The sequence below is a fragment of the Schistocerca serialis genome, chromosome 2, assembly GCF_023864345.2.
Source record: "Schistocerca serialis cubense isolate TAMUIC-IGC-003099 chromosome 2, iqSchSeri2.2, whole genome shotgun sequence".
Lineage (NCBI taxonomy): Eukaryota > Metazoa > Arthropoda > Insecta > Orthoptera > Acrididae > Schistocerca > Schistocerca serialis.
Window position 1 is genome coordinate 165,959,269 of NC_064639.1, and position 13,954 is coordinate 165,973,222.

The 13,954-nt window shown below is 38.8% G+C and overlaps 1 protein-coding gene and 1 long non-coding RNA gene across 2 annotated transcripts in view; one reads left to right on the forward strand and one right to left on the reverse strand.

Moving 5' to 3' along the window:
- The window catches only part of LOC126456873 (dynein axonemal heavy chain 7-like), a 783,013-nt gene that overhangs the window by 632,419 nt on the left and 136,640 nt on the right, over nt 1–13,954 (reverse strand). Inside the window, 1 exon segment of the mRNA XM_050092694.1 lies at nt 5,589–5,730. Coding sequence (XP_049948651.1) covers nt 5,589–5,730 — 142 coding nt within the window.
- LOC126456874 (uncharacterized) overlaps nt 1–13,954 on the forward strand; it is a 392,629-nt gene that overhangs the window by 181,677 nt on the left and 196,998 nt on the right. The window lies entirely within an intron of this gene.

Consider the following 13,954-nt stretch of genomic DNA (forward strand, 5'->3'; position numbering starts at 1 on the left):
TTGAAAAAGAAGCACTGGCAATCATTTATGGTGTAACCAGGTTTCATCATTAACTCTATGGAAGGACGTTCTGCTTGGTCATGGATAATAGGCCGCTAACTTCCCTCTTCCACCACGCCAAGCCTATTCCACCATGGTCTTTACTGCTGTTGAATTACAGAACTACCACTACAGAATCTTGATGTGTTGTCAACGTCACCAGTGGACAAGGATGATCAGTTTGACTCCTCTGAACCATTATGTTGTCAGGTAGATGTTCTGGATCGTTCCACAGTTCACAATTTTCCCATGGACTTTCGTTCATAGCACAGGTGACAGCTGTAGATACATATTCACGAATTTTGCTGAATTGCTTGTGCACAATGTGGCCAAGTAGAGTGAAAGACATAGTTCATCCACAAGTACGTCAATACTTGGGTCACCATCAAGCCTGTCAGTACAGCATGGTGTTTTATAGTTAAACACTAAGAATGACCAGGCCCAGGTCATCATCCCATGCACCATTCAGCAGGATGTTTTAAAGTTTTTGCATCAGGGACACTAGGGTATAGTGAAGACAAAGCAGTTTGCTTGAAGTCATTGTTCTTGGCCAGGGATAGATGTCCAGACTGAAGACATGATGTCACGCTGCGCTGCTTGCATGGAGTAACTAGCATTTTCACCTCAGAAAAGAATGACCATGGCCCAGCGGTCCAACAAAATGTATCCACAATGATTTTGCTGTACCTTTCTGGAACACACAATGGCTTATTTTAGTGGGTGCCTTCAGTCATTTACCCTTTGTGGTTCCAATGGACTCTATGATGTCTACCAGTACTATTAGAACACTTACTTCAATTTTTTGCATCAACGGCTTGCAGGAAGTGTTTGTGTCAAATAATGCACAGAAATGTTAGTGTCAGATGGTGCACTTCAGTTCACCACACAGGAAATTGAACAGTTTTGCACAGCCAACGGTACTGAACATGTGACCACAGCACCGTTTCATCAGCACTCAAATGGTGGAGCTGAACTTTTCGTGTGAACGTTCAAGGTGTGGATGAGTCAGTTCTGTGGAACTCACTCATGGGAGCAAGCCTTGCAACTGTTTCTGTCCACCTACTGTGTGATGCCTCAAGATGGACCTCCCCAGTTGAACTCCTGCAGAGCCATTGGCATTGCACCCTGTTTCTTCATCTGCTGGTCAGTAAAACGTTTCTCATTTTCAGATCTAGGACACAGTACTCTATGTCCTTTGACACAACATGTTCTTGGTTTCTCCCCTACAGGGTCGCTGCTCAAAAGACACTGGAACCAGCTTCGTCCTCTGAGATTCTGTCAGCCTGCTGCTGTGTTTTGTTTTACAGATTCACCATGCAGCCTGGAGCTAGGGTTGTGGCTATCCACTGTCTGCCACCCCTCTTTGAAGGGTGCCCTCCGGCGATCAACACTCCGGCCCTGGATGTAGGAGTATGCCCTTCCTGCCATTTGCCAGGGGTTCCCGTAGGGGCTGAGGGAGAATGCCAGTGCATGGACAGAGGCCTGTTGCCAGCTTCAGTCCTGGTTCCCATCCCATCTGCTGCATCTGCACTAAAGCTAGCCCTTGCCATCAGTTCACACCACAACCATATCAGACGATGACCAGGAGATCTGCGGCATCTGGGGGAGGGAAGGGGGGACGGGGGGGGGGGGGGGGGGGGGGGAGTGTGGCGGTGTAAGCACAGCGCACACCATAATGCAGCACTGTAGGTGTTGATAGGTTGACAACCCACTCCAGAGATGGCATATAGCCCAGTGATTGCTGCACCAAGAGTTTCAGTAGAAGTGATGTGCACCAGCACCACAGCAAAGTGGGCAATTCAAAGGCAGCTCAATTATCAAAAAGACGTCCTTCTACTTGTATACATCACACCACATCATATGCTTCTAGCAAGTCCACACCAGCATGTCTTCAGTGAACATTCTAATGGGATAAGAACTGTTTATTGTCCAGCCTTAACTTCTGATAGCAGTTAAACTTCAGGATCTGCTGGCTGAACTGTTTGTGAAAATTTGAGTATTTGTCAATGTACGTGTTCTTGTCACCAATCACTATCAGTCTCTCAGTTTTCTCATTGTTCTCCTCTCATAGTGTTTCCCTCAGAGCACTATAAATAGCTGAGGGTGGCAACGAGTAAAATCTCCTTCTGTGGTTGTATCAAAAGTATAATACAATACAAAATATGATTACTGTAATGAAAAATCAAGGCACAATTGCAAGAACTGACAGAGACTAGTGAATCCTTTGAAAGAATAGAATTGTGTGTTCCTGTTGAACCATTACCTAAGACTACAGTACCAAAGGACCACATTAGATCATCTTTTCAGATACCTTCTTATGATACCAATACCAAGTCAGAGAGATGAGACTGCAGCTAAAATTTTTTTTTAAAGAGTGAATGCTGAAGCTTAGGTTATCATTAAGCACCATAAGTGATCAAGGAATGAATTTTAGAAATGAACTGCTTAATCAGACTTGTAGGCTGATGGACATGACTGAACTTAGAACTACTTAGAACTATACTAGCACACTCTGTTGGAAATGGACACATCTGGTGAATCCACAGACTGGTCATTAAGATGGTTAGCCTCTAAGAGAGCAGCAAGTGTGATACCTATGACATTTGTCTGTTATATGCTGTGGTGCTGACAAAGCAAAAATGCCCATGTCCACTGGCCTTAGACTGTATGAAATCCTGTATGGAAGGAGGACACATTCACCATTCACCCCTGGACTTTGGCCACCACTGGAACTAGCAATTAACACTTACAAAAGTTAGTATGTACGAGGGCCGTTCAGAAAGTAACCTCCGGTTGATTTAAAAAAATACACCAAGTTAAATAAAAATATTTTAATATATACATCTTACAACTACATCTTTGCACTATTTTTCTACATAGTCTCCATAGCGATTGAGGCACTTATCGTATCTCTTCACAAGCTTTGAAATTCCTTCTGCATAAAAATCACCCGCTTGTGCCTGGAGCCAGCCTGTGACCGCATCTTTGAGCTCTTCGTCGTCATCAAACCGCTGTGACCTGAGCCATTTCTTCAAGTGCATGAAGAGGTGATAATCACTTGGCGCCAGGTCTAGGCTATAAGGTGGATGGTTGATAACGTCCCACTTGAAGGACTCAAGAAGGGCCGTTGTTCTGCGAGCATAGTGAGGATGGGCGTTATCGTGCAAAAAAACGATACCGGAAGTCAGCATACCACGGCGTTTGTTCTGTATAGCCCGTCGTAACTTTTTTATTGTTTCGCAGTACACGTCTTGATTAATGGTCATACCACGTTCCATGAATTCAACCAACAACACCCCTTTGGCATCCCAAAACACTGTTGCCATCAGTTTTCTGGCAGAAAAATCTTGCGAGGCTTTTCTTGGTTTGGTAGGCGAATTTGAATGTGCCCACATCTTTGATTGTTCTTTTGTCTCAGGGTTCACGTACTTAATCCAGGTTTCGTCACCGGTCACGATTCTGTTTAACAATGGTTCTCCTTCGTCCTCATAACGTGACAGAAAGTCTAATGCAGAGGCCATTCTTTGAGTTTTGTGGTGGTCGGTAAGAATTTTGGGCACCCATCGTGCACAGAGCTTACGGTAACCCAATCTTGCTGTCACTATCTCGTACAAGAGAGTCTTAGAAATCTGTGGAAAACCAGTAGACAACTCCGACATTGAGAAACGTCGATTTTCACAAACTTTTGCATCAACTGTCTGAACGAGTTCGTCAGTCACCAATGATGGTCTACCACTCCTCTCTTCATCATGAATGTTTTCTCGTCCACTTTTAAATAAACGTACCCATTCACGGACAACTCCTTCACTCATAACTCTTGGTCCGTACATGGCACAAAGCTCACGATGAATAGCTGCTGCAGAATATCCTTTGGCTGTAAAAAACCTTATGACAGCACGCACTTCACATTTGGCGGGGTTTTCTATTGCAGCACACATTTCAAACTGCCACAAAAACTAAACTAGCGCAGGTACGACGTTCACTCGACCACGGCTTGATGCCGACTGACCTGTTGAGTGCGTGAATGCACAGATGGCGTCGCTACTCCCCCCACAACCCCCACTGTGACCAATCGGAGGTTACTTTCTGAACCGCCCTCGTATACTAAAGGAGGCATAGAAGGGAGTGAAACAGTGAATTCATCAGTCATTCCTTCAGAAAGCAAAATTACACAATCATAGTACATTATTGGAATGGAGATCTGAGCAATGTAGTGTTAAAGGAGAGTCAGGTCAGAAAGTTTAGAAAATACTGCAAATGACCACACTCATTCTTGGAGCCGCTGTCACCAGTCATTACAGCTGCCTTTTCACTTGATTTCAGTTCATGTCAATCATGTGGGTAGACATCCTAAAGCAACACCAACAAATAACAAGGAACAATTGAGGTGTAGACCAGCTGTTCCCAAATCCAGGAAGTGAGCACTGTTAAGTCATAGTCCAGACTTTGAGACCGAGATGTACCACACTCCAAGTGAACCAGCTCCAGACACCCCTACAGTTTCCTTTGGCACGGTAAAATGATCAAGTGCAAGGCATATGTTTATTTTCAGACATGTCCATATGTAAATGTGTTGTGCAAATACAGAACTGTATATAATGTAACATATCACTTTGATGGAGTGATGTGTTGTACAAGCATTTTTTGAACTGGTGAATGATTACCACCATGATAAAAAGTTTATTTTTGGAATATATCAGATGAACTACTGTTTGGATGTATGTTTTAATTATGTGCATGTATCAAGAGAGGGATGGACACAGTGTATCTGTAAGCTGGAATGTCAATAAACATCATACCATGTTCGTGTTACCTACTGATCAGGTGGTTTATTCCATGTCATAAGTTCCTGCCTTGGAGACATAGTGCGTACCATAAATGGTGAAAATTAAATGTTTGGCATTCACAAACTCAATGCCTATGTTGCTGAGGACAAGCAATTATATTGTGCTATTTGCTAAAGAGAAGCAGCATGACCTCACAGCTTGAAGTAATGATGTTGAGTGACAAACTATTCAATGCTAACCTGCTACAGCTTTACAGTGAGTGGCTTCTTCAAGGAGACCATGCAATCACTCAAGAGGTCCTTAAGTCCTTAATATCCATGTTTTGCAATGGATCCTTAATCTCTGGAACAGAAGCTCAGATGGATCCAAAATAAAATGATTCTAAAACTGCTGCATATCCAACGTCATAGATGGCTCAGGAAAAATGGCAGTACATTATGATACTTATGAATTCTGCAGCTTGAATGAGGTTATTAACCAGTGTTATTCCACTAAATCCATTACACATAATGTGTGATAGGGTTTGAAATCATGAAATCACGTAACTGTAATCCATATTTTTTACTTTTTCCTTAAAGAAATAATATATCCCTATGGTACATTCTGTATCCTAAACCAAACTTCCATGACAACCGTGATTATCAAATTTAGTAACATAAAGATTTGTTCTTAAAGATATACTTGTGTTATAAAAAAATCTGTGCAGAAAATTAGAATTAAACCCACTGAGAGTGCAGAAAAAGTTTGTTTGATGGTACTTACCTAAATGTAGATGTAAGGCACCAAACAGTGTCCTGTAGCATCTATCAGTGAGTGGCGTTATAACAAGCCTTGGTGAGTTGCCCAGGTATTCATAGCCATACATTAACTGGGAATTTATCATGCGAGTAACCATCTGGCCCTCCTATGGAAACATAAAACAAATATTTATAATGTATCCATAATATGTACTGGGAGAATAACTTTGATTAAAAAATGCCATTGTACATTTTGTGTAGCACTATAATTACAACTACCAATGGCAATACTATAAATTTACAACATGTGTTTTCCTTGTTACTTACTACTTTCATTGAAATATAACTGGAGTAAGATACTTAGATAAACAAAGAAATGTAGTTACAAAGTACAGAAAAAGGTATGTAAATCTATGAAAAGTATCACTGAACTGTAAACATACATAATATAGCTAAAGAAAATCATCACAGGGTTGCTACATAGCTCAAGAAAAGAAATACTCACCAAGCAGCAGCAGCAGGTAGAAATGTATAGCATGATATAAAAATTTCAGCTTTCATAACTAAGGGTCTCCTACTGGGGAAGATAGGATACAGTTGCAAGAAAAGAGAATGGTACAGCTTACAGATATAAAAATCTCACTGTAAACACCAACCAGGTCATCGTGCCAAGGGAAACTTTCTGGAAATGGTCCAGTGGAAAACTGAATTGTTTACATTACCATGAGATCTGAAAATTTGATAAGCTACATGTGGTTGAGATGGTGGTACGCAAAATAAAGATGACTGGGAATATACAGGGTATTTCAAAATGAATATATGGGTTTTAAGGATTTGGAGTATTGATTACATTCAACTAACAATTATAAATAATACATCAAATGAAAGAGCAACTCACACTGTTTTTCTTACAAGTATTCAATATGAACACCATTTATATCACATCTAGTCAATATGAGAGTTGTTCCAATGTCATGATCAGTGCAACAAGGCTATTTTGAAAGTTGGCTAGATCAGATGGTAGCAGAGACACTAATCATGATGGTTTATGAACCCTCAAAGGTAAAAATCGCATGGCGTCAGATTGGATGTGAAGATGGAGGTCATGCAAAACAGTCTCTGTTATCCGACCCCCTGTGACCAGTTCAGCAGTCAGGCACAACGTCATTTAATCAACTGTGTACTGAGTTATGACAGGCAGGTGGCACACCATCTTGCTGCCAAGTAAAGTTCTGTATTTCACATTCTTCCAGTTGGATAAGCTTCCCGCCTCGATATGACAGATAAAACATTTAATCTAGGAGAACCTTACTGCATCTGTACCATCGATTTAGTGGCTCCAAGATGTGCACATTATGTGTGGTGACTTTTCCACTTAGGTGAAATGTCAATTCATCACTGAAGACGACAGTATTCAGAAAATCTTCATCGTCATGCAGTAAAATTTAGTTTGCAAAGTTGGATGTAAACCGTGGATCTGTAGGCTTTAACGTCTGTAACAACTGCAAATGATAAGGATGTAGTTGAAAGTATCTTGCTAAAAGCCTCCATACATACCTTACTGGAACTGCTAGTTCACTACGACTGGCCTAGCAAACTGATATCTTGGGGCTGCTCATGAAAGTCTCTTTCACTTGCTCAACATGTTCTCCACTCACTTGGTGGCTCCATACTCTTCCATTTGTGCAGTGGTACACAAACAAAAATATTTAAGCTGCTCTTTCATTTGATGTATTATTTATAATTGTAAACTGAATGTAATAAATGCTAGAAAGCTTTTAAAGCCATATATTCATTTTGAAACACCCTGTATAATAAAAGAGACACAAAAGAGAGAGACACTACATGCAAGAAAAACTGGAGAGAAAGGGAAAAATTAGTTAAATGAGAAATAATCATCTGAACATGTACACTTTTCTTAATAACAGAAAACATTAGAGATCCATGCACACTACTTGTGAAGGTGATATATTAGTCTAAGTAGTATTTCCACATTACAAAAGTTGAACATATGCAGTCAGAGGGATACAAACTAAATACACCATACCAAAAAGAAGGTGAAGGTGATTATTTAAATTACACAGAATTAAAATGTCATACATTAGGTTCCAGTGGTGTATGGCATTTAGTACTGCACTAACCCACTAAATGCATAAATCTACTGGACTTGAACACTGTCATTTCATAAAGTTCAAGAATTCTAGCAGGTACTGTCATCTGCTATCTCTTGATGCACGATATGTGAAAAAAGTTATTAACTCCATAGCAGTAGTTGCTGATCATGTTATGTCAATAATTTAATCCTAATTTTTGTCATATGAATTAGTTACTTATAATGGAAAAAATTTCTAACTTAATTAACATCCAATGTATGTTGCAATAGTGCCAAATACTAGTGTTAAATGTGGTAAAGTCTCATTTCACCAACGAGGTACAGCATTAGGACTGAACAGAGAAAATAAGCTATTTTGAGGTCACGAAGGCTTCTAGAAGACATATGCTATTAGATATTCTGAAAAAAAGTATATTTGAGCCACCAGATGTACAATTGTACGTTTATTCTCTACCAGTTTAAATAAATATAGTATCTTCATAGGAGAAAACAGAGTACACTAATGGATGAAAAATACGATTACATTAAATATGACCCAACCAAGTGTGGAACATACATAACTGTACTAATAGCCTGTGTTAACAAGGTCCATATAATTGTGCTTTGCCTTGGTGCAATTACAGCCAGCAAGTTTATGGATCACCAAGTATGCATTATTGTATCTGTGCCACGGCACAGCATGTTTTATGGCCTATGTTATGACAGACTATTATGAGAGTTACGTATATTCTACATTTGGTTGGGTCATACTGATGAAAAAGTATTTTTGATCCATTGATGTAGACTATTTTTCTCCCATGAATATGATTGTAGCAATTGAAACCAGTATAGAATAAGCATACAATTGTACAGCTGATGGCAGAAATATACTTTTTTCTGGAACTTGCTATTTGCATCTTTATTTTACATTTGCATGAACAGAACAATTTGCCTTGAGTGAGATTAGTAAAGAAGGAAGATTACAGATTAACACAGTGTAGATGACAAAACTGTTAGAGATGGAATCAAAGTTCGCATTATGTGCAGTTAGTTTAACTCATTTCTTGACACTGAGATGTTTTATGTTAATTTGGTTACCACAAATATTATCATTACTGCCCATATTAAATGGTTGGAAATGTAGAGTTTTGCCATTTGAATAGCACATTAACAAAGAAGCTTCTCTCACAATCCACAAGTAGAAAATGAGGGGTGCTGGCTGCCTCAAGATCATTGATTATATTTATTTGTAGCCTTGGTCTTTCGCAGATAAATATTCTACTGATGGCCAATGTAAGTAAAACTCAGAACCCACCCTCACAGGTTTACTTCCATCAGTACCTCATCTCTTACCTCCCACACCCCACAGAATTTCTGCTGCATACCCTCTGATGGGAATAGCATATTGAACTCCAGGAAAAAAGTTACTGCAGCAATGTGGCTTAGACACAGTCTTGGGATTGTTTTCAGAACTGATTTTCACTTCACAGCAGGGTATGCACTGATTTTAAACTTCTGGCAGATTAAACATTGCAAGGATGAGCCATTAGTCTCTTGGATAGCTGAGTTAGTAGAGTGGTGTCTGCAAAAGTCGCAAAGGTCCCAGGTTTGAGTACCAGTCTGTAACATAGTTTTAATCTGCCAGGAAGTTTCAGATCACTGTACATTTCACTGCAGAGTGAAAATTCCTTCTGAGAACCATCCCCTAGACTTTGGCTATGCCACATCTCTACAGTTACATTTCTTCCAAGAGTAGTAGTCCCACAATGTATCCAGGAGGGTTTTTTGAAGCTTGGAAGGTAGAAGATATGATAGAGGTGGAAGTAAAGCTGTGATGGCAAGTGAGATCAGTCAGTATAGCATCTCTCCATGAAAGCCTAAGGACCCAGGTTTGACACAGGTTGTACGGTACCCAGGAGACAGTGTCTAAAGTTAAAGGACATGGCCCAGCACACAGTTTTAACCCAACAGGAAGCTTCACATCAGCACAAACTTCACTGCAGAGTGAAAACTCATTCTGGGAACATGTGATTCTGAACCGATTACAGATGGCTCATTGTGGATATTGTGTAATCAGACCGTGTACACATCCATTCAACCATGAGGAGGATGCACTCACGCCACAAAGTTTATAAAGCTTTAGACAACATTGATATTAATGTTAATAGTGTTAATAGGCAGGTGTTTTTGCATGGCCCTTGTGTTTTTGTGGTGAAGTGTTTAATTTCACTCTACAAAATAATGATCAGAATAGAGCTGGCAATGGATGGGTGACCATAGCAACTGTACGGTACCCAGGAGACAAAGTGTCTAAGTTCAAGGACATGGCCCAGCACACAGTTTTAACCCAACAGGAAGCTTCACATCAGCACAAACTTCACTGCAGAGTGAAAAATCATTCTGGGAACATGTGATTCTGAACTGATTGCAGATGGCTCATTGTGGATATTGTGTAATCAGATCATGTACACTTCCATTCAAACATTTTCTCAGCTTTAGATCCTTGTAGTCTACAAATTATTAGTCAAAGTATCTATAGGAAAAGTATTAGCACACAACTTGCAACTGCAGGTGGCACAGCATGGTTAGTTTCAATGAATAACATCATTTATTTATTAACTGTAAATTTGCAAACAATGCCGGCCAAATAACTGTTATTAATTATAACTGACTGCAAGTCCTCAAGTTCAATTGGTATATGTCAAGTTCCAATTACACAAACTGATACCTAGTCAGCATATGTTTCATAACAATTTATAAAGCCAAAGTTCAATTTCTGTTGTCTGATAAAACAGTATCAGGACCATATTAGGCAGTTGTCTACATAAAGAGAATCTCTGATAAAAATTTCAAAGTCCAAAAAGAATATATGATGCTTGACTCTTAAAAGTCCAATAGTGACACCCACGGAAATTTCTAAGTTGAGCCAAGCAATTATCCTCTCAGTGTTACAGTGCAATTTTACCAAATCCTGAGGCTGAATCTCTGCTGCCACAAAAGTGGCCTGACATCCTCCGAGAGCAAAAGCTGTTAAAAATATCTGCAATGGGACACACCATCACAAATGGGCTCACTTCCACCTCACTAATGACTTGCTTCAACAGATCCATGTAAAATTAAGAAAATGGTCATTAATTAAAATGTAGACAAAAAGTAAATTATTTTTGTCTTTCCATGCTTGTTAGTTTGATCTACTATGATTGGTTCTATTTTTGCTCATTCTCTTTCAATAACAAGAATGCTAAATCTATAAATCTATAAAAAAATAAATCAAGTAAGGTAAACATATCTAGATATTATTCTACTGAGTAATATGGCATGACATTCTGAAGCATCTCTTCACACACTTGTTGATAAATTTGACATATTACACACCCTTTTTAATAATCAATATGTCCATCAAATGGTTATTTTACCATGAAATCAGCCTTGCATCCATAATCTTTCTACTATATGGATGTGTCTGAACTACATCATCCTAGCAGAACTTGCATATTGTTTATAATTAATTGATGTAGTAGCATTTGAACTGTTTAGTGAATCACTGAGATATTTTTGCTGGATATAGATTTTGACAGTAGTAATTGTTTGAAACAGTTTCTGTTTTTGTAGCTATATTAATGTAATAGTAATTGAAGTTCTATTGACTGAAGTAATGGTATATTTAGTCTAAATAGTGTAACTCTGCGAGTTTTCATCATAAGGTCTCGTGTGAAATGTTAATGAACATAGAAGCATCTCACTGATGCTATTAACAATATGTGTTTACATGTTTTATAGCATTAATGTTTCATACACAATTTGATTCTCAGTGGATAGAATAGTTAGCCCTTTCACAAGCCTTGTGCCACCAATAGTTAAGATACAAGAAGGATATTCCACAGAACATAACCTCCTTCTCCAATAAAGGCACACTTTGGAAGCAAATGTCAAAACTCTGTCTCAGATAACTGCCCCAGCACAATTAGCCCTGCCTCTGGCTCTACTGTACAGACCACTGACTGATCCTCACCTAATGGCATTACATGCCCCTCAACCAGTGACACAGCTCTGCAGTGATAGAGCTTGCTGTCTCTTTGCCTACCACATCTGGCCATTACTTCATAACCTGTAGAAGCAGTGTCATCTGTATCCTACAGCTCTATTGTCAGGGTGGGTGAAGCTAATCTTTTCAAGCAAGTTCGGACTTGCTTAAAAAGTATTCCATCAAAGCACCTACCTAATATCGAAACTACTGTTGTTTGCTGATGATGATACATAAAGCAAATTGTGGTTTTGACTTGGTTTGAGTTTTAGGGCTGCTTGTAAAAGTCTCTCTGACTGGAGATTGGTTTATATGTTAGTTCAGAAAATGAACCCAACATTTATGAAAGTTATCACTGAACTGTAAACATACATAATATAGCTAAAGAAAATCCTTGACACCCCTTTGTTGTAGAATCATAGAACATATTCTGTAGTCAAACGTAATGAAATATATCAAACAGAATGACCTTCCTTATGCAACCTGCATCAATTCTGAAAACATTCAAGTGAAACCCAACTTTCTTTGTATGACATTAGATCCCAAAAATCCATAGATCAAGGCAGTCAGGTACATGAAGTATTTCTTGATTTCTGAAATGCAATCAAACTCAATACCATATCTACACTTATTATCAAAAGTATCAAGTAAACTTAGTGAGGTTTGAGGATCTTTTGGTAGGGAGAATGCAGCACGTTATCTCGAATGGAGAACCAGTGATGGATGTAGAAGTATCCTGGGTGTCCTCCACAAAGGTGTGTTTTGACTGTTGCTGCTCATGTTATATATTAATGCCCTTCCAGACGATATTAATAGTAACCTATGACTTTTCGCAGATGATGAGGTTATCTATAAGGAAGAATTCTCTGAAAAAAGTTACACAAATTTTCACTTGGATCTTGACAAGTTTTCAAAGGGGCATAGGGATTGGCAACTTGCTGTAAATGTTCAGAAATGTAAAATTGTAACTTCACAAAATGGAAAATACATAGGATCCTGTGACAACAATATCAAGGGGCCACATTTGGAATCAGACAAGTCATACAAATACCTAGCCCATAGCAATTTGTTGGGATATGAAATAGAACAATCACAGAGTCTCAGTCATAAGTAAAGCAGGTGGCAGACATTGATTCACAAGTGGAATACTAGGGAAATACAACCAGCGTACAAAAGAGACTGCGTACAAAAAACTTGTACAACCCACACTACAATACTGCTTAAGGGTGAGAGATTCATATGAAATAGGAGAATCAGGGGGTATTGAACACATAAAGAGGAAGGCAGCACAAAGATTTATTTGACCTATGGGAGATTGTCATGGAGATGCTGAAGATTCTGAAATGACTGATGATTGAAGATAAATGAAAATTATCTAGAAAAAGCCTACTTATGAAGTTTCAAGAACCAGCTTCAAATCACAAATCCAAGAATATACAACGACCTCTTACATATCGCTCATGTATGGATTGCAAGGGCAAGATTAGACTAATGTGCACAGAGATGTTTAAACAATCATTCTTCCCATGTTCCATATATGAATGAAAGGAGAAGAAGTGTAATAAATGGTACTATGGGAAGTACCCTGTGCATGCATTTCACAGTCAATTGCAGATTATGGATGTACATGTAGTGGTAGATTAGAATAATGGATTAGCGTTCAATTTGTGTCTCTCTGACAGGGAACAAAGAGCATCAACAGAAAGGATTTCTTCACAAAGCATCATCCAAGTGGGTATGGTATTCCACGAGACTTCATCTTACAACCCTTAGTTTTTTCTTGTGTGTAATAATGATGTTCCATGAGTATCACCGGGATAGGTTAATTTTGTCTGCAGATTACACAAATATTACGATAAATAGTAGATCAAGTATAATTTTAGAAAGATTGGTTAATGAAAATTTCAGAGACATTAATAAATGGTTCATAGCTAATTCTGTACCACTAGGACATATAATAAGCTGTTCAGAACTTGTTTCGTCCCAGCGAATGTCAAAAATATGATGACAAGCAGAGTGAACAAGATGGTAGTATTAAACTTTTGGGATTACAACTTGATTATAAATTGATTTATGAGAAACACACGACAGAACTGCTTAAGGATCCGAACAAATCTTTATTTGCAATGCTGATTTTGTTACACATGGGATATTTAAAAATTTATAAAAGGCTTGTGTACTTCATTTACTTCCGTTCCATAATGAAAAGCAGGGTTGTCTTTTGGGGTAACTTACCAATCCAAGCTGTAATTTTAGCAGTTCAAAAGTGTTTAAT